This window comes from Lineus longissimus, chromosome 4, assembly GCF_910592395.1.
Source record: "Lineus longissimus chromosome 4, tnLinLong1.2, whole genome shotgun sequence".
Classification (NCBI taxonomy): domain Eukaryota; kingdom Metazoa; phylum Nemertea; class Pilidiophora; order Heteronemertea; family Lineidae; genus Lineus; species Lineus longissimus.
The window spans coordinates 15,528,667-15,550,380 of NC_088311.1; the positions used below are offsets into that span (position 1 = coordinate 15,528,667).

The 21,714-nt window shown below is 42.5% G+C and overlaps 2 protein-coding genes across 2 annotated transcripts; one reads left to right on the top strand and one right to left on the bottom strand.

Annotated features, from left to right (window-relative positions):
• Window positions 1-269: 269 nt before the first annotated feature.
• On the bottom strand, window positions 270-4,866 carry LOC135486771 (calsequestrin-1-like). The gene is made up of 3 exons (XM_064769870.1): window positions 4,052-4,866; window positions 1,133-1,239; window positions 270-385 (listed from the first exon to the last, which is right to left on the bottom strand). Exons 1-3 carry the CDS (start codon window positions 4,864-4,866, stop codon window positions 270-272), a joined length of 1,038 nt encoding a protein of 345 aa, XP_064625940.1.
• Window positions 4,867-8,207: 3,341 nt separating this feature from the next.
• Window positions 8,208-9,133, top strand: LOC135486772 (uncharacterized). The gene is made up of 3 exons (XM_064769871.1): window positions 8,208-8,265; window positions 8,516-8,723; window positions 8,909-9,133. Exons 1-3 carry the CDS (start codon window positions 8,255-8,257, stop codon window positions 9,131-9,133), a joined length of 444 nt encoding a protein of 147 aa, XP_064625941.1. The 5' UTR covers window positions 8,208-8,254.
• The last annotated feature ends 12,581 nt before the right edge of the window (window positions 9,134-21,714 follow it).

Consider the following 21,714-nt stretch of genomic DNA (forward strand, 5'->3'; position numbering starts at 1 on the left):
TTGAAATGCACAAGCAATCGTCTAAAGGAATAGAGTACTTGAAGCAACAAAGCTTCGAACAATCAGAAGTAATCGAAACGATTTGAAAATGTGGAAATATTGAGCTATTTCCCAAGGCCAGGTCAGGATTGACATTCTACCTCGAAGAAAGCAACAATTTTTCAGGTCAGAGATTTCCCTTTTACTCCTGGTTTGATCATTTAACATCATAAGGCTCCAATGAAGTCTTCTCAACAATCTATTCCCCGACTGAAGTAACTGGCTGCAGACTAACCTTCGTCATCATTGTCATCATCATCGTTGTCATCACCTTCATCATTTTCCATCCCTTCGTCCACATCAGTGGCTCCCTCTTCATCTAATGAAACATCTGAACCTTCCAGACCTGAACGATAACAAAGACAAAGATAGGATTATAAGTTACCAAATATCATAAGACAAGTCACTGGGATTACGTCTCGTCAGCTCACCCTGAACAAAACTTTAAATGTGCATTTTTGCATCACTGACCAGCTGACGTGGACAAATTACCACCTCATAATTCAATCATATTACCAGTATGCTGTACACTTCAGTTCTGTTAAAGTGACCTTTAGTTATGACTGCCCAAACTGCATATGGACAATATTCTAAGGAAATCAGATTATACGCCCAGTATATCGCATTATAACATTATTCTATGTCATTATATGACCAGGATACGTTAATAATACTGGCGTATCACAGGATTCATTCAGAAATGCTTACAAATATTGGGAAGATATCCTGGCCTGCAGTACTATGGGAATTATTTACGTGTCCTTAAGTATAATTATATAATTAATAACTTTTTTTTAAATATTTCAGCATATCGCCTGGTTTCGTCGTGATATCCAATTATATGACACAGTCTATTCGGGAAGTGTATTCCTTTGATAGTGGGGATAAATGTCAATATATGTCAGTATTTTTGTGAGTAGAGCGGCAGTCCTTTTCTACCTCATTCATCCCGCGTTCTGGCAGCTAAAGGCGTGTGTTAATCCGCAAATAACATCACCTAAACCAAATTATTGCTCATCAATTTATTTTGTATTCAACTCAGTATATATACAGTACAAACAAATGATATTTTACGAATAAAACAAAGCCTTGCGCCCCATCCGGTCCGTCTCATCCTCCTCTTCGGACATGTTTCTATCGTTTCCCACAGGTTCTCTCAGGTCGTGCCGAGATTGCTGTGCTTCCTCCTCGCTTGAAAGGCTGAAATTTTAACAACGGAATGATTATTAAATCGGTTTTTGGTGTTCTTTGTACATTTAATTGTCAATTTGCCTACTGTGGGTAAATATGCTATCATATAATGCCCTCTCAAGACTCCGGGCTTGAGCTTGTGCAACGTGTTTGATGTTCCTCATACCTCTTTTTTTCGACCAATACAATAGACAACTAGCGAATCAATGACTTTTTATTGCTTGTATTCCCTAAACAAAGAGAGAAATCAACAAAATTTGCCCCCCTCACACACGCACACACGCACAGTTACAGTCCTAATTCAAAGTTAATTTATTGTCCCGCTACACTGAAAGCTGTAGACCTCTGAAGTAATCGACCGAACCCATGGACCCCTGGTTACTCTAAGCATGGACGTTATCCTCGAGATAAGCCGAATGCTCCTCCCCTCGCACACGTTAGATATAATCAAGCTCGGTCATAAGTGCTGGACAGTGCAGAAAGGCGCAAGGTTTGAGAGCCTTGTGTGTTGCTAGACTTAAATCTTCGAAAAGATACCAGGAGCCCATCGGATTCGACCGTCAGGTCGAACAAGTGAAGGCAGTTGGCTAGACGGGATTTAGTCGAAGGGAGCATCTCCCCCACCCTAAGAAAGGCACTGAAACCAAGTACTAGGGCAGTCTGAAACATGACCGAGTTATAGTGTGAAGACGTAACAAGTGGGGCCGCAACCAATAATTTGGAAAGGATTTCCCTGGTAACGGGCAAGCGGACATCCGGGTGCGCACGCAAATGTTTGGCGGTGCAAAGTAATTTAGCCACAACGAATGATTTGGTCGGGTCAGCCATGTCATTAAAGAGGTTGAATAGCGCCTCCAGAAGCAAGCAACAGCGCCACCCGTAGCAGAAATAAGAACTGCTTAGTGACGTCATGGTTTCCATATACGGCATCTCATTTCCATATTTTTACAACCTTATTTACTACGAGTTATAGATATGCCAGTAGCACGTGGATCATGCCGGGCGGCGCTGTCCAGTGTTTCCACTATGGGTTACATAATCGGCTACAAAGAGGCCAGTGTTCTCGTAAATGAAGTTAGCAATGATAGCGAAAGAATGTTAGTGTATGTTACGCAGTCAATAGCGATAGTAGTGAGTTGGAGAGAGGAGAAAATGGAAAATGGAGAGAATAGTAGTATGGATTTCGAGTCCCAAGAAGAAACTTTGCAAAGTTTTCATCAAACTGATAATCATATTCCTTCCTTCTCTGTCTCCAACAATTAAAAGTTGCTGCAGTCACCCTGATGCGTTTATCCGCGAGCGAATCGACGAGACGAGGCATTTTTCAAGCATCCGAATGGTACCTTACAGATCCGCAAGGGGCGCGTTACCGAAAATGTTGCAAAAATCAATAACGTGATCGTAAATATTGTCATATTTTTCAAGATGAGAGTATGTAAATGATACGCAAACGGTAAACCAATGAAAGGCCAGTATCTATTGAACCTTACAAATGATTTGGGGGCCTTGAAACTCCTTATATTTATCAATGAAACCTTATTCTCGCCTAAGGTTTTGACCGGGCCGTGCAAAACTCCCCTTTTTTTCCCGGGCAGTTCCCTTTAAGCTTATGTAAATAGGATATAGCCGACATGCTGGACGCAATAGACGAAGGGGAATACCCACGGCCGTGCAAAAAGGCAATGAAAAGAGTTAAAATGGGCACCGAAATAGGAAGACATAGTTTCGTTTTGATGCAGTCATTGAAAAATTGAGCGAAAATGTCCCAGGTCCTACGATAAGCCACCATAGTGGACGATGCAACCATGTTACTGCGTAATTCACTCAACGCAGATTCCATCCATCCGGGTAAAGCTCTGGAGGAATCGGTGTGGGCGTTGGGTCCGCCCAAGGCGCCCGTTTGCAGAACGCATGTATCTGTAAACGAGAAAGCATGTCAGCGAATACATTCTTTTTCCCAGGAATATGCTTTGCTCTCACAACGATATTATGCACGAGGCAGGCTTTTACCAGGGACCGTACCAGGGACATTATCTGCGGTTCTTTAGATCTTTGTTTGTTTATGACGGACACTATGGCTTGGTTATCAGTGAAGAATACTATGTTCTGGTTGGCCCAATTTTTGCCCCATATCAAAACGGCTAACACGATAGGGAACAGCTCCAAGGTGGCGATGTTAAACTGTCTCCATGCCACGGGCCAGATCCCGTAAAACCAATGAGTTTTATATAGAGCGCCAAATCCGATGCTGTCCGAGGAATCCGTGAAGAGCTGTAGTTGATTATTTGAGAACCAGTTGTCGCCATGAAAAAATGATCTTCCGTTAAATTGGTCAAGAAAAGCACGCCAAACGAGGAGGTCCTCTTTAGCCTGCTTGGTAATACGAATATGATGATATGGGTTAGCGTAACCTATCGTAAGATCAATGAGCCGCCTGGAAAATGCACGGCCCGGCAGAACAACGGAACAGGCAAAATTGAGGCACCCAAGCAGTGACTGAAACTCAAACAGCATGGCTTTGTTTTTGGATAAAAAATAATCAAGTTTTAGCTTAAACTTTGAAATCTTATCCACGGGCAATCGGGCCTCCATTTTTTCTGCATCAAGAGTAATGCCAAGGAATGGAAGAGCAATTGCTGGTCCGAAGGTTTTTTCCGTGGCCAGCGGAATGCCTACCTCTTCACAAAAGGCCTCAAATTTTTCCAAGTCCCTCTTAGAGGCGTCCTTGGAGAGCGAAATAAAAAGAAAATCGTCCAGCACATGGACCACGGAAGAAAAACCCAGCTTATTCAGGCAAATCCATTCTATGGCAGTGCTAAACCTTTCGAAATGGGAGCAGGAAATGCTGGCCCCCATCGGTAACACCCGATCCATATAGTATTTTCCCCGCCACTCGAAGCCAAGCAAGGGGTAATCTTCGGGAGCAATGGGAATGATACGGAAAGCCGACTTAACGTCACATTTCGCCAGGTAAACCTGTTTGTCCTGCTGTTTGATGAAGGAAATTGCATCATAGATGGAAGAATATTTAACACTAGTAAGATCTTTGGGGATGCCCTTATTAATGGAATCGCCTTGGCGAGGGTACGACAGGTTGTGGATCATACGAAAGTCCCCAGGTTCTTTCTTAGGGACAACACCAATGGGGGATGCCCTAAAATCGGGCGTAGGTGGAGAATCAAACGGGCCGAGAATTCTACCTTCTTGTAGCTCAGATGCAATTTTCTTATCGATGACCTCTGGATGCTTACTAGCCGACGGCGAGTTCGGGCAGAAACTACTAGCGCGAACTCCCTGATATTCTAAACGGAAGCCGTCCGTGAAACCATCCAGCAGAAATGTGGTTAATTCATGGTCGTAACCTTCTAAATATTCCGCTAGGACTTGAGGCTTAATTGGCGTCGGCAGCCGGCTTTGCATTGGATAGGTTGTTTTAGCGTCTAGCGGGGTTAGGTATGGTGACAATGGATTTTGGTCGAGGGTTAGACATGGCTGATGGGGAGGATGATTGGGAAGAACTAAGGGCTGGTTTACCGTTGCCGCGGTTCTGGCTGACGCACTGAACTGCCCCGTGCGGGCCTCCACATTCGAAGCATTTATGGGGAAACTTGCAGCCAGAACACGGTCTCCCACCATTGTATCTCCAGCAGGTTCCCGCTGGAAACTTTCGGTAAGAGGCACCAGGATTTGTTGCTCTCACCCAAAGTTCCCATAGGGGTTCATCCCAGCCGTGAGGGTTAACCGCCATATTGCGGCGGAATCCCTCGTCATAGAACATCCAGTCACCCCCTCTGACCATTAAATCTTTAACGGTGGCCTCATATCTGAGGAGCTGCTTGGATGAGGTTGGAAATTTGTCCAAATATATTGAATGGAATATAGCGAAAGCCGACTGCCATTGCGTAAAAGAAGTGATCTTAACCTTAGGGGTCCCAAATGAAAAGGTAAGGGACTCGCTCCCATCGGTGCCTGCCCCATTTATCTTAAAAGATTGCTTCTTGTGTGAAGCTGGGTTCAAAAGCTTGGCGATGTCGAAGTACTCGTTGGCCCAAATCTTTTCCTTGTGTTCCAACTTGACATGGGCATCTAAGGCCAAGGCAACCGAAGAAAACGAGGCACCCACCGGGACCTTCGAACCATCAGCAATGACCTGATTCTTACTAGAGAGTTGATCCGGGACAATCGTGTCAGTGACCTTGTCGCCACGTGCCGAGTCGAGGTCCTCGACGGCAATGACCTCGGGAGGAAGAGGTGCCCCGGTGTAAAAGAAATGCAAGTCCGCCCGGAACCGGTTTCCAAGGAATGGGGGCCCTACGGGCCCCCATTCCTTGGGAACGGTTGTCCTAACCGGACTTCCCTTCCTGGGCTACGATTCCTATATATATGAAAGGAAGGTAGGACTTTGATTACTGGGGGACTTAGATTTCTTTTACAAGTGACAAAAATTGAGGTCCCCGTAACCAATGTCCGTACCCACTTAAATTACATACGCATGTACTACGGTATATAATAGAACATGCGTTCAAATACTAGTATTTAAAGTTTTGGGATGACTGCCAGCCAATCCCCCATCGTGTAGTGGTCATGGTCCCTGCCTAGTAAGCAGAAACCGCTGGTTCGAGTCCCGCTCGGTCTATTCTTTTTTTGTTTATTTCTCTTCATTACATCTTGCATAATCGATTACAATCATTCGAGTGACTCAACATTCAATCATGATCATCAGTGTAGCCTAGGCCTATAAAACGCAAGTGGAAACTTGTATTGGCCTTCATTCCTGCCGAGATGTCAACCGAAAGAACACCTCATGACTCGCACATTATTTTTCGCTATTTACGGGACCATGCCTATCCAGCTCGTTGCAGTCTTTCGAGGAAGCGGTCCATCCGCCGAGCAGCAAAGAACAATTTTAAGGTAAGTTTGGACTTGGATTCCTAGGAAAGCAGATCTGAGGACTAAGATTCCAAGGAAAGCTGGTCTGGGGGACTTGGATTCCGAGGAAAGCAGGTCTTGGGGACTTGGATTCCGAGGAAAGCTGATCTGGGGGACTTGGATTCCTAGGAAAGCAGGTCTTGGGACTTGGATTCCTAGAAAAGAAGGTCCGGGGGAGTTAGATTCCTAGGAAAATAGGTCCGGATGACTGGAGGAAGCTTATTTTTGAGAAGGCTATTGATGCGCTGCGTAGGATTTTGGTTATGATGTTTCAAATTCAATCAATATATAGACCCCATGCCATAGCAATTTCCTCTCCAGCGCGAAATCTAATGGTACACCTTTTCGACAAATATGTGCAACAAATTCGGTGTTGCTGATCTAGATTTCAATACATTTTAATGCGTGTACGCACGACTACAGTGTTCATCCCAAACAGGCAATTTTGTTGCAAGCAAAAAAATTTCAAATTTCTAAAAAAAAACTAGACTGGGAAGCAACAACCATGAATGCTTTCACTGTTAACACCAGCATACGTCTTTTTACAGCTTGAACGCGGTGAACTCATGTATCGGCGACTGAAAAAGAAGATAAACGACGTCCCAGGCACTTACGATGATGCTGACCAAGATGGGGAATTACACGAAAGTCCTTGGCGCAAGGTCCTTATGACGCCAAAACAGATCGATGACGCGCTTGCGAATCTCCATTCGTCGGCCTTGGGTAAGCGATGGATGGTTAATTTATGCGTAGTGTTTACTGATGTGCTTACTGTTCTAAGGATACACTTGAACACTTATATCAAATAAGCGAATTTTAATTTGAAGGCAACTTTGGTGAAATGATCGTGGTACCGAAAATCTTTCCTCTTTTCAACTACCATTCCAACATTTCAGGTGGGCATTTAGGAAGGGATAAAACCTTGGACAAAGTTGAAAAGCGCTATTGGTGGCAAAACCTTGTAGCCGACGTTAATGCCTTTCTGAAGAAATGCCCAAGATGCCAGCTGGTAAACCGCAAAATGAATAAGGTCGCCCCGCCTCTTCACCCGATCCCTGTCGCTAAAGCGCAATGCTATAGAACGGTGAGTTTACACTCTTCATTGTTTATAACTAACTGCAGTATGCTCATATAAATAGCGATAGTATCTTGCATTTGAATACAATGTAATATCTCGTAATGCAGTGGTGTCCTACTGGGCAAGACGCTACAATTGATTATCTGCGTTCTAACTCTACTTTCGTTTTGTCCCCTTTTTGTGATTTCAGATTGGTATCGATCTTATCGGGCCTCTAGAAGAGTCAAGGAATGGCAATAAATACATATGCACGACGACCTGTTACTTCTCCAAGTGGGCCCAGGCGAACCCACTACCGTCAAAACATGCAGAAGGTGTTTCGAAGGTGCTTTTCAAGTCATTCTTGTGGTAAGTTTTATAGACTAAATTTGAACAATGAATAGAGAATGAAATCAGACAAATAAATAATTTTCCTTTCTCCTTGATCATGTTGATAGGACATAGGCATAAGACATTACTATAACTTGAGACATAGGCGATAGTCAAATTAGCGCTACTTTGGCAGCTACATGTAAGTATAACCCATCATGCCTTACTCAGGGACAGGACTGTTCATCAATAGACATACGCATAAAAAAACATAATTCCGTATTCGTATTCTTTATTTCAGTTTTGGTTTCGCAAGGGTTTTGATCTCCGATCAAGGGCGGGAATTCAACAACGAGATTGTGAAGGGCACAGTGACTGCTTTAGAAATGTCGCACCACCGAACCACGGCTTACCACCCTCAGTCGAATGGATTAACTGGTAAGTAAAGGACTTGCGCAGGTTAACTTGTTAGCGCTATATAAATGCAGACAATACATAACAAGGCCACATATTCTAATTCTGTTTTATAGGTAAATTAATTTCGCTTCATTTGTTGTATTTTTTTCTCCAGAACGTTTCAATCAGACATTGGAAGCAATGCTACTAAAGATGGAGCCAGGTGATGACTGGGAGAACCAATTGCCTCAAGTCGTATTCGCGTACAACACCTCAAAGCACGCCTCAACGGGATTTTCTCCCTTTTTCCTCATGTATGGCAGGTAATTATTGGTCTTCTGTTGTCTAAAAGGAAAGGAAAATTGACCCAAACTTTTGACACCAAAAAAGTCTTAAATTCAGCTTAGATTGATAATAAGTAAGTGATTCGTTCTGACATGTACTTACCAGTTTCCAAGTACTAACTGGTTATCAATATTGTTTTAAGCGCTGCGTGTGTAGCTATAAGTGGTTACAATAACCTTGAATCACTCTTATTATGTGTCGCGCAAGTTCAATCATTATTCATTTTAGGGAACCCATTCTTCCTGAAGATGTGGATGAACCTGAGGGAAACGCCGAAGCAGACGAACCCCGACCAAGTGGGAGTGAACAACATGCAGAGGTCAATAAGAGAGTTACTAGAATGCGAGAGTCTATAGGGCAGAAAGTGCTTAAAAACATCAAGAAGGCCCAGGGGCGACAAGAAACGCATTACAACAAGAGGAGGATCTCTCAAAACGTGAGTGTTAGACAAAACGTATTCATGTATTATTCATGAAAATGTTGCTTCATTTGACCATGCGAAGATGACGTCACTGATCTGAAGAAGGGAAATGTTGCAAAGAAGCTATTGTCTAAGGCAAGTGGCACCTTACATGTATTGCAAACTTCTGTTCTCAAACTTCATATTTCTTTTTGTTGCAGGATATCCCCGTTGGAACTAAGGTCCTGAAGAAAAATTTGGTACGATCGGATCGAAAAGGGGGAAAATCTGCGTTACCTTGGCTGGGCCCGTATGTCATAAGGAGCAAGACCAAGAGCGGGGGATACTTGTTAACGAACGAGGATGGTATCCACTTGAAATCCTCAATAAACGGGGCGAACTTAAAGATATGGCATAAGGGGCCGTCTGAGAATGAAAAGAAATAAACTACGTTCCAGTCTTCATGTCACTGTCAACACATTATCAATACCACAATATGTATCAATTCTGGTTAAAAACAGAGTGATTTGAGAGCCCAATTCAAGAGCAGGGTATGATACTAGTATTTATGTCAACCCTTGTGAATACTTGCATTAAATACAGAATCTGGTTAAACAGAATGACTTGTTGATTTCTTTATGTACATACATGTACAGTACAAGGCGAATGAAATTGTAAAAGCCATTGCCATAGAAAATCGGTAAGCTGCAACACCTCACTGCGAATGAAAATTAGGTGCAGGCACTTTGAGTAGAGTAATGTATCTTCCTTGAAAATCTACATAGGACTTGGAATACTAGTTTGTTCTAGTAATGGAAGTCCACCTAGGACGGAGATTACTAGATTTTGGACCTACATTCCTAAGGAGTCACGGTCCAAGGACATTGGTTGCTAGTAACCTAAGTCCTAGGACTCCAGCTCCTAGCCGTCCAGGACCGTAGGACTTAGATTCCCAGGAGTTAGAGTCCGGCGGACTCCAGCTGGGTAGGTCGTGGGTTACTTTTACACCGGGAACACCTGGTGCCCCAGATAACGGAGTGTTAACTGCCTTTCCGGCAAAAAACCCTATCATGTTCGCCATCATGGCATTCATGTTAGACATCATGTCATTAGCCAGTTTGAACGTGTGGGCCATATCCTGTTTGTCGACCTGGGTTGCACCGTTGTCCCGATTGTTAGCATCCGTAGTCAGATCTGGTCCGGGATCACGTTATGTACCAGAATCGGGTGATTGGAGGTCAGCGGGTGATCCGAGGTTGTCCGCATCCTGTTTCCTCCGTTTCGTCGCGGGTCCGTCACCAGTTTTAGGGCGTTTCCCTGGCTTGACCCTTCCGGTACGACTCTTGTCCGACCGGCCGGAAGTCTTCTGGGTACGTTTGTGTTTAGCGTTTACCATTTTGCTGGAAGAGAAGGAAGCACAGTAAGCCGTGTTCTTAACTCGACATCTCCCAGCGGAAGACGTTCTGCCAGGGAATCGACAATAGGCCGAAACCGTGGTGAATGTGACACGTCCGGGCTGTTATAATTATAGTCACCCCGGAACAGACTCGCTTTGAGCCGAGACCATCATCGTGGCCAACCGGACCCCTATAGGGGGTCAAAGACCATCATATGGCTAAAGCAGACCTCATGGGAGCAAACGCTCCCCATGTGGCCAAGTAAAAGCAGACCCTGCAGGGCGCTGCAAATCCCCGGGAGGGCAAAATAATAAAAAATTGAATTATGTCATCACTACTACACCATAATTTATGACCCTGGGCTTACGTTTATGGCAAGCCAGAGTGGACACAATTCGTATTTTATATCCTTATATATTGTTATTTTATGTGGATATATATTCATATTTTATGTCCATATATATTCCGACCAATCAGAATGAATTTCTTTATATGCACAATAATTCATTTTATATACACATAAATTCCATTTTATGTCCACATAAATTCAATTTTATGTCAACATAAAATCCGATTTTATGTCCATATAAATTATTTTATGTGGAGATATATTGGTATTTTATGTCCATATAAATTAGATAATATCTACACATAAATTAGACCGGACGAATTTATCACCACATAAATTCCCATTTTATATGGACATAAAATCAGCCAATCAGAATGCCGCTTTATATGTGCTTATATATTCCACTTCCGTATTGAAAACGTCTACTTCCTTATTAGAATCGGTCACTTCCGTATTAAAATACTTTTGGCCAATGGGAACCACCGCCTTTTTGCGTGGTGTGCAGTGCAGGCCCTCCCTCTAAGGCTGCATCCTATGGTTCAACCGTTGTTGGCTGGGACTCGTAAAATCGCCCTTATTTCCCTCACCAGTTTTGACCTTTTTTGGTCAATACTCATGTCATGGCATGGATGGTTCCCTCACTGACTGGCACTGCTCACTCATTTTCTGGCCTGCATGTGGTGAGTCGAGTGCATGCCCCAACCCAAAAACTAGAGGGAGAATTAAATGTTTAAACAGTGCTTGTACAATTTTCTGGAAAAGTCCTGGAATTTAACCCCCCAGTGCCAACCCTTTTTAAAAATACCTACCCTACATACCTTACGACTTACCTTTTAAGACTAAAAACCGAACCGGACCCGATCGTACTGAACCTGGGACACAACCGACCGTACCAAACCGGGACACTACCGTACCGAACAGGGACACATAATGCACCGAACCGGGGCACATAGCACATCTTTTATGCATATTATCAAGTACCCAAGAATATGCAACTGATTAAAAAGCAGGTGCACTATTTATTTATTACAAAACGCCGCCGGTGTGCTGAAATTTAATTACTCTGTAGGAATGTAACACACCCCATTCATCTTTGCAGATTTCAACAGAATAGAAATGGACGTGCTGTTCCACCGACTGGCCGTCGGCATTCAGTAAAAAAGAAGGGTCGTGGTCGTCCCACTGGAAGTTATTTAATCAGATTTGTTGTGTTGGATGACCCTAAGTCAACTAAACGCCCAGCTTCCTGGAAAGTACTCAAGGAGCTTAAGGATAACGGATTAGGTAAGTTGAAGCCTTAAAAAAGGATAGTGTTGATTGGGAGAAGATTGACATCACATGATTGATTGAAATATCCAGTCCAGCATGAGGAGGATTTATTTTTAATAAATGGTATTTATCCATTCCCTTTCCTATACATGATTAATACTACGAAGAGGTGGAAAAAAATTACCAATGGCAAACAATTGAATGCTACTTGAAGAAGTAACTTGGCAATAGTTGCTGGGGACAACCATAGAGGTATTAATACCTCCATGGGACAACTATTGCCAAGTAAGGGTCTTGTTTTCAGAGCACTTGGCAAAATAATGAGGGCACTATGCTGGCAATACCAGCATTGTATGTAGGTGCTTTTTGTGAGCCCTGGAAACTGCAAGGCTGTTGTTAAGTTGTCTTGAGAGCTTAATTGGGAAGAGCTTTGCTAACTGCTATTATGCATGTCTGAGAGCAACTTTAAATGACTTTTTCAGGCCAGCTGCAAGATGATACAGGGTGCCCAACCTTGAAAGTTCCAGTCGATGTTGGGGAAGATGCTGTGAAGCAATTGATCTTAGACAAATGTGCCAGGTTGCAGGGTCAGCCGTTGGACCTGATGAGTTTTAAATTTTCCAACGCCAAGGGAACCCGTTTAGAATTCCCTCCTGGGGAGAAGACCAGCAAAGTTATCCATAAATTTTGTGGTAACCCAAAGAAAATAGTTTATGTGGTACCTGGAGGGAAAATTGATAGATTGGTATGTATCCTAAATCTCAGTCACATCGTTGACAGAATGTTCTCAGTCAAGGTCACTGTCTCGTTTTTTATCATAATTACTGTCGGTTAAAGCCATACAACCTGTTCGATTTATTGGAATAAATAACACCCGGATCCTAATAAAAGTTGACTGCACTGAATTAGTACCTTTATAAAAAAAATAGCTTGAATTATTTCATAAAAAATTGACAGATAAAATATCGTGTTGTTAAATTCTAGATAGAATGTTTCCGATTGGTCCAGAACTTCTTTATCCCAAGGAAATGAGTTTGGAACTCTTAAGGGTTACGATTGCAAAGTCCTTGATATCGGTCAAAATGTGGCTATCAGAGGCATACTTGGTTCATAACCTGGCAGACGTCTCCTGTTGACTTAAAAGTGTGCTCTCACTCATGAAGAAAATGTGGCTTAAAGAAAATTATTGTCTAGAATAAGCCCTGGATGCACAAAATGACCTGGGTCTTCTTCCATTTCAGCCCACTGCTGAGCCTGGCACATCACAGGCGGGAAATGAACCTGTTAACTCACACTCGCAGGCTGGAATACCTGCTACTCCAGGAAATGTAAGTATAACTCGGTAAATGAAAACAAAATCAATTGGAGCAGTCACTTTTAGCAGATCAAGAAAAGGTAAATATGCCAATGGAATGACTTGGATTGACTCATTTGATGATTTACTTAACTGCCCAGGGGCCGTGTGCTCAAATGTGTCGTTAGGTTAACCAAATCAATACGCTATGCATTTTTTTCAGTTTTAGCGACTCCTTAACCTAACGACGGCTACGAGCACATGGCCTCAACACGTCACATCATCTAGCCTGTAATTGAAAAGGAATCTGAGTCAGTAGAATTCAAAAATACTCCATGGAAATGCTGAAATTTTTGTTGGAGCATTCGTCTGTTTATTTCCAGCGAGTCTTAAGGCCTGGGAAATCTTGGTTGGCGACTTTACTGTCATTTCGGGATAGTTTTACTTAGTGAAAATATTTTTCTCAATTCATTTTTACAGGACGCCAAAAGAAGAAAAACCGAAGAGTCCGAGAAGAGAACCATGAGGAAGAAAGAACAGGATGACATGGTGCGTCTTTGTCATGCTATTTACCATATGTTGTTGTAATTGATCAGACAAATTCGTTGCTCCACCAGAACCCAGAGTGTTAATTACTGTCCGATGGTTATCCGCAGTTTGGCATGTTTTGGCGGCTTTGATGGTTGTGTAGGTGGTCAAAGTACAAAAGCCAAATTATAGCTTGTGACACGAGCTGTTCTTCTCACGGGTACCCCAGCTCTGGTGTGACATTTTGGCACCACCTAGTGTCAGAAAACCTCATGATCTCCCTAATAAGGGCAACTCTCTATTAAGGGCAGTTGAAGCCAGTCCCAATACTGTAGTTCTATGCCTTGCCGTATGAGAGTTAGTAAAGAGGAAAAAATGAACAACTTGCTAATGATTTAAGAACAGACTTTCCCAATCTAAATGCAACCAAACTCCAGAGATCTGCATATTTACATATCTTGGAAGAGGAGATCAAACTCCATCATCTGCCCAAGTTTCATTTGAATCCGCCAAGTATACGTAGCTCTCTGTCATCTGAAGTTGACAAATTGGAACCTGATAAAATGTCGCGAAAAGGCATTCTTCAGTTTTCAGTCAATTTTTAGTTTAGGCCCGTTGGCCATATCCTGCTTCATTACCTATCTCGGTTCTAGTGGCCATATCCCGATACATTATATCTGTTCTAATTTTAGGTAAGAGAGACAAGAAGGCAGAGATTGAATGAAATGGTGGAGGTGGAACACCCAAATGGCTTCAGCATACGATTAAAATTTCCGAACGGTGACTGCAGCACGATACGGTTCTTGGCCTCGGACAAGTTTTTGGTGAGCATACTTGTGACACATCACGTCACGACAAAGTGGGGATTAAACCTGGGGACAATGATAGAAATTGATTTCATTTCACTAAAGGGCAAAAAATGGTTAATCCACTTTTGGGCGTGTCGCCACTCAGGACGCACCAAACCAGGATATGACAGCAGTGAAAGTCACTATTCTGAATGGCATGGCTGAAAAATGAGAAACAAATGTTGTCATTTCAGACTTGAATGCGTAGGATTGTTGTAAGCACTTTTCAGGACACAGCTCTGAAACATAAAACAAATAGTGAACTGAGTCATCTGTCTGGTTAACACAAGTTGAAATTAACCTGAGGCCAACTTTGGGTTAATCTGGGTGGTATTAATAGGGTGACCTAACCCTAAATCACTTTCTCAATTGAGTTCAAGACTGCGGTGAATGGAATTCTCGCATCGGTCAAACAGCATTATTAAATGTTAGGGCCACAGACAAGATGAACCATTGATGAGCCAGAATAGCAGAAAAAGGATTGTGTCATAACAGGCACTACCAAACAAACTGGCATAAGCCTAGGCTCGAATCATGCCATAAATGTCTCAGAGAACTTGATCGATATTGCATCGCATCACTGTGTGACATCAAGCACAATCAGGCTGGTTTACTCATTCAGTAAACTGAAATATTTTAATGCCATTGCCAGCAGGGTACAAATGGACATCAGACAACCTGGCCCCGAGAAAAAAAATAAGGCTGTTACTGGACACTTTTTCTGGGCCAACCGGCCTAGTGCATTGTGTACCCATTGTAAGTTGTTGCACGTTTTGAATAACAAGCTTCTTTCTTTCAGACATTGGTAGATGTTATTGGCTCAAATGAGAATGCCACTGCAGTTTTTGAAATCCATGTAGCTGGAACAACAACTGGCTTCAGGTCCACTGAAGATGAAGAGAAATCCTTGAATGATATGGGGATCAACTCACAAATGGTGTTGCTTATTCTGTGGACAGATGAACTACATACTGTAAGTTGACAAGAGGTTCAAGCACCACTTAGTAAGTAGGGTTGGAGTGCTCACATCTGGCACCAGTGATCCTACATTGATTAATATTATGGCCTATATGTGATGCTTCTGAAGAGAACAGAAATTCCCTTCAACTCTATTATTCCTCGTTGGGAGAATTTGGAATCTTATTTTGTGGGATTATGACTATGTATGAAGGCACAGCTAGTCATTGAGTTTAAGGTCTGGTCCAGTTTGTATACTTTATTAGAACTTAACTTGTTTAACTTGCCAACCTTCAATTTTCCTTCAGGATAAGGATGGTAAGCTGTCATCTTCAGAAGGAGAGTTCATTGCTGCTGGTACACCAACTGTTAAATTAGAATGTCTTCCAATGCCACATTTGAGAGCTATGGGAATTGATGGGTTTTGACTGTTACGACCAGTTCCGAGTCATGAGTAATACAGATTCAAATTCAGTATTACTGATCCTACGGACAACAGAATTGAAAGTTGCTTGCTATGAATATGATAATGAACATCACCACACAACACTGACCGCATGGACGTGATCTAGCCCCACCCATTATGTGATGGTAATCAGTGCCATTTGGATCTAGATACAGCGTGATGTCAGCAGGCCTCATGAACTGGAGACAGTAATATATATCATGCATTAAATTCTGCATTATGGCCAGATGTGTGTACTGTGGAGCAGATTTCTATTATGGAGGCTTTTGTTTGATTTTGGTCAGTTCTTAAATTCACATGATTGCTTGTTGATTAGGTTGTTTTTTCATTCTGTTCAGGTGCTGTTTCGACAGAATACTTTTGCTGAAGACATTGAGCAATTGCCAGATTTGCAGGTGAGTAAATTCAGAAGCATTGTTAATTTTCCCTAAGAATAGTACAGCCGTACAACATAGTGGTTTTCCGAATCTTGTTACAAGAAAAAACAGTTAATGCAGCTTTGGTATCTATACTATAATGCGCGTTGTGGCCGCTAAATAGGAGGCGATTTTTGTTTCAAAATTGGGCCTCGGAAATGCGTCGAATTCTTGCAACTTTTGGCTTCGTAGGTGTGGATCATAACTAAGAGTGTCACTGAGGGTGTCATACGTCGAACATATTGGTGGTTTTGGAATAAATAACAACTTTTCAGAGAGCACGTCGACTGGAGAGCTCCGCTCATTCTCAAAAGCATACACAAACTTCACGCATATTCTCCCTGCCACATCAGTATTAGCTTCCAGCACGTATGTAGTGCTATACAACCTGGTCCATGGTGCAGGGTATTAGCAGGGAGATTAATGATTAGCCTATTCTATTTTAGTTCTATTCGAGAAACACTGACCGGAGTGATAAGGCAAATTCTGCAGGGTGGCCTACCGGAACATGCAGTCAGGGTATCAATAAACAGTTATGCCAGGATGGACAAAATATGTACAGTGGCCAGCGCTTGCTCTTTGATTTATTCTTTACTGATTGATGTTGTCAGTTTGAATTGCGTTCTGCATCTCTCCATGCGCCTGGCTTTGGTCCGACAGTGGCATTGGGTACGGGAGTGGGTAGGTGATATGCCTAATATGTGAGGCCCTTATTTGGAACAGGACCTGCTGTCACTGGTCTCAATGCATTGTGCAAAATAGCGTACTCCAATCAATCTATTGGGGGTTTCATGTAGATAGCAGCAATAAGTCCCTAAATGCAGTTCATTTCGTGTTTAACCTTTAATAAAACTTCAGTAACGTTATAGAAATTTAATGTAGTTCAATCATCGTGCCCATTTAACTAATGTATATTACATTTCAACTTTGCCCGCTCCATGGGTATATGCTAGTCCACATAATGCCGCAGTCAAGATTCAGATGGAGTCAATGTTGATGCGAGGTATCAGCAGCATCTGTTGTGGCTTTCAAATTAATTTATTCAATTTATTATTGATAGGTTAACCACATCGCAGATAATGATCCAGGACTACAAGAAAATACCAAGACTAATAATAGTGAGGATGACTTCATGCCTGCCATCCAGGTGAGTGAGTCTCAGGTTCCCTCTTCCCTCAGATTTGGCCTTCAAGCTCTCTTAAGCTGTTGACCTCCACTGTGGTCAGTGCAGCATTTTAGTAGCAGTGGAAATGTAGCTTTGCCCCAGACTGCGGACAGTTACAAACCAGGGCCGACCGCATAGAAACTCTCAAAGCGCTAACAGAACCTTCTTGCTGGATGTGGAATGGTGAAATCCATTAGGACTTATCAGAGATGGGTGCTGTCACTGCTATCAGTGTTTCTATGGGGTCGGCCCAGGAGTCTGAACAGTTGAAGAGCTCACAGGATGTTAGTAACTTGAACAGCTGTCTGTGACTGCAACATTCAACAAAAGCATGACGGTTGCATGGTCACACAGGCTTTGAAATTGTAATCGATTTCTTGTTATTTTACAGCCAGTGCAGAGGCGGCCTAGAAGAATGCGGCGTGGGCCAAGGAATCATCAAGATCAGGTAATTTTCAATGTTGCACCACCATGGATATTGAAGAGAAGAACTCATGTGTAAATAACCGATAATACATGCAGTGTGTTTGTAATTGCCAAAAAATCTGTATGAAACATCACAAGGTGAGGCAATACTGTATTGATTCATCTGATGTGAACAATACTACCTTGTTTCATGGGCACAAATCCCATAAAGCTTTTATTAACTTTTTCAGTTACCGGCACCACAACCTCGGTTGGCAACACCACCGCCAAGGTCGCCGACACCACCACCTCGGTCGCCGACACCACCACCACCCCCTCGATCGCCGACACCACCACCACCACCACCACCACCGAGGTCAGCATCAAGACCTCGGCGAAGATTAGAGCAACTGCCTCATCCCACATTGGACATAGCACCCAGTGTAATCAACAATGACAATACAGATACTGAAATCTGGTAAGCATTATTATTTCATTGGATCCACTTAGGTAACTGTCACCCCCTTTCACCCATGGGTGACCAACTGAGGTAAAGATGCCTGTCCAGAGTTTCAGACTGGGTTCAAATGAGTTTGGCATGATTACGATGATTAAATATGAAGTGTGCACAAGCAAATTCTGCACTAAATTGATATAATTAAATGAATTATTTATCACAATGAAATGAATGAATTTTGTGCAAAAAGAAGTGAAGCCACAACAAAGCCAGGAAAATGGTGGTCTGTAATATTGGAAATATTATGAATTGATTGTACCTTAAAAGACACAATGGATGAGTCGGAATCTCACAAGATTGAACTGTGATCTGCTTCTTTCTTTCTAGCATCCAAATCAACAGAACCTCTGTTGTCGAAGATATGATACAGGCGTTCACATCAGATATTATTGGAAGTAAAGTGACCTTTCAATTTGTAAACATGGAGGGTAATACGGAAGAAGGGGATGGAAGTGGGGTTGAGAGGGATGCATACACATCCTTCTGGACATTGTTCATGGCACATTATTGTGATGGTGATGGGGAACGTATCCCCATCTTGAGGTGTGGTTATGATAGGGACAAATGGTTAGCTGTAGCCCGTATCTTACTAAAAGGATATAAGGATCAGGGGATACTTCCTCTTTCCCTGAGCAGAGTATTCCTGATTTCATGCCTTTTTGGGAAAGAAGGAGTGACTCCTGACCTCCTTTTGAGGTCAATCTGCCAGTATCATGCACCTGAGGAATGCAAAATCCTTGAAGACGCCCTGTCGTGGAAGCTGGCTGAGGACGAGAAGGAAGAACTACTTGATATTTTATGCAGATTTGGTGTCAATAAAGTGCCAACGGCATCAAATATCCTGCAGTTGCTTCTGGGTGTTGCAAACAAACAACTGGTTCAGAAGCCTGCTTTCATCACAGGCGTTTTCTATGACCTACTGTCCTCACATCGGAATATTTTCCCGTCAACTGTACAACTGTTTCTGGACCAGCTTAACTCGCTAAAACCCACAACAAAAAAGGTGAGAGATGCAATCAGAGCTGCTCCGGAAACAGCTGACCAGGAAAAATGTTTCTCTTTTTTGAAACAGTTTGTTCGAGGACTGACACCTGATCTCCTGGCCAAATTCTTACGATTTGTGACAGGATCATCTGTAATGTCTTGCCAGGAGATCCTGGTTTCATTCAAACTAAGGGCTTCGCAAGACACCCTATTGCAAGGACATGTGGGCCACTTCTGGAGCTGCCGAGTACTTACTCTTCCTTTACAGAATTAAGGCAGGAGTTTCTGTTTATACTGGTGTCTAAGGAAGAGTGGGAGTTCTCGATAATATAGGCAGTTTTCAAAAATAGCACAAACAGACTTAGTTACAAGGCTACGCTGTTGCGTATGCTCGTAATTGTATGGAACAATTCTTTTTGGGCTCTGGTTAGTGGAAGTATTTTTTGGCGTATTTTGGACCACCCTGTATGTGTGCTGAACATGATACGATATTGATTTCTCAAGAATTACTTCTTTCTAACATTTTTGAGTTGCCCACACTTCCGATCAATAGGGTGAATACTTTCCACCAAAATTCTCGGTAGAAGGTTAGAGGGCACCGTTTCAGGGCCAAATGGTTTGAGGTTGAATGTACATGCAACTATGTGCTTGGGCAATTACAAATGATCAGGAAAATGCCTCAGAAGTCCTCATCTGGAGGGGGTATTGTCATGAGGAAGTTAAGTTAATTCTATCTGAAGCTAGTTTCGCTGTTGTTTGGTTGTAAAGTTGAGAGGGTACATGTCAATTCTTTTATTTTATAAAATTTATTCAACAAGCTGTAGCGACTGAAAAGGTTTCTCACCAAAGGCAAGGTCTAATTTGCAGACAATGGGAATTTGCAGACCTGGCTCTAATTTGTTTAATCCGTGATGTTTTAATGAAATTCAAATTGCTACATGTGGTTTATCTTCACGGACGTCATTAATCCACCTTGTCATTGCCAACATGGTATGGACATCGGACAATCAGGGACCACTAAAGCCTTCGCAACTTGGCGACCTTGAAAATCCATGGTTTAACTATGTTCCATCGTTTGCTTGCTGAGAGGCAAAAGATTTGCGAGGGATTCTTGAATACCCTCTGGCCCCTGGACCCAAGGGAAAAAATTGGGGGCACTTTTCTGGGCCACCCTGTAGAAGGGCAGTGTTCAAATTGGCTGCCTAGCCAGTTTGAAAGTTACTGGGCTGTATGCACCAAAGAAGATCAAACCAAACTTTGCTAAAACCACAATTTTTCCACTGTCATTTTGTGCCCTGGTGGGCCTCAACAATGGAAAACATGTGGCTTAAAATGAGATTGAAATCATTTTTGTTGGTGCATACAGGCCATACGTAGTTTTTTTTTTCAAATATATTGATATTGAGTTAAGTCAGAGCCAAGCGCCAAATAAAAGCATTACAATATTATCTAGTCCTGTTGTAAAGTATTTTGCCAATAAAAAGTTAGTTCAAAGAAAATGTTTCATCCTTTATTGCTTTACAAATCATGGTCTCACCAGTTGGGAATGTGAAGTTGTGGATTTCTCATGGGCACCATTGGGCCCACATCGGTGTATCGTCAGCACAAAGTTACCTCCTATCAACGCCGAGACTTAACCACTGCCTGTGGGAGTGTACATTGGGCCCCATTGAAAAATACTAATACTGGATTTCACAAAAAACTAGACATGTCTTGAACTTAATTTCAGACTTGTTTTTGTGAAACCTGGCCCCTGGTATTTTGATGAAGATGCAATCTTAGAGTAGTGGTTCTTGGGTGGCAAAGCACCTGATCTGTTGGATATACTAGACTCGCTTGTTTAAGGGTACCTCATTACAGCACAGCCATATCCAAACCTTGCAGGTTTACTTCCATGTAAGTATTAAGCCCAGCCTGCACCTCTTGCCAAACTCCAGCAAACAAGTTTGCAGAAGTTAGGACATGCACCTTCTTGACAAACTAGTTTGCTAAGGTTTGAGCCTCAACCAATCAACATGTTGTAGTCAATGTGATCCTGTATATCCTGATAAATTAAAAGTTCAGTGTGGACAGGCAACACTGAAGGGTGCTAGTGTAAACTCGTTCCCAGATATTCCAAACCTTGGAATTCAATGGGGCACCAATATTACACACAAATATCACTAAGTCATATAGTGAATTTTTGGCCACCAGGTCTTCTTTGGACACTTTCAAAGACATCTTGGCTGTGACAAGTAGACAGTTCAGGGCTGGGTTGTTCAATGCAAGTGAAATTATCTTCACGTTAGTTTATCTTGACAAACTGACTTTTAACTGAAGGAGATAACGCCAAGATAAATTTTAACGGCAAGTTAGTGACCAATCTTGTTTTGAATAACCGGGCCCAGGACCCCACTTTCTATGCCAGCCAGCTGTCAATACAATAGAAACAC

What these genes read in the sequence shown, in the direction of transcription:
- LOC135486772 (XM_064769871.1), top strand. An exon ending in AGAGGAGGATCTCTCAAAAC is followed by an intron (nt 8,724 to 8,908) that starts GTGAGTGTTAGA and finishes TTTTTGTTGCAG; the next exon opens with GATATCCCCGTTGGAACTAA.
- LOC135486771 (XM_064769870.1), bottom strand. Translation starts at nt 4,866, where the DNA reads ATGGTGGGAGACCGTGTTCTGGCTGCAAGTTTCCCCATAAATGCTTCG. An exon ending in TCCTGCTCCCATTTCGAAAG is followed by an intron (nt 1,240 to 4,051) that starts GTTTAGCACTGC and finishes TTAAAATTTCAG; the next exon opens with CCTTTCAAGCGAGGAGGAAG. An exon ending in TGAGACGGACCGGATGGGGC is followed by an intron (nt 386 to 1,132) that starts GCAAGGCTTTGT and finishes GTTATCGTTCAG; the next exon opens with GTCTGGAAGGTTCAGATGTT.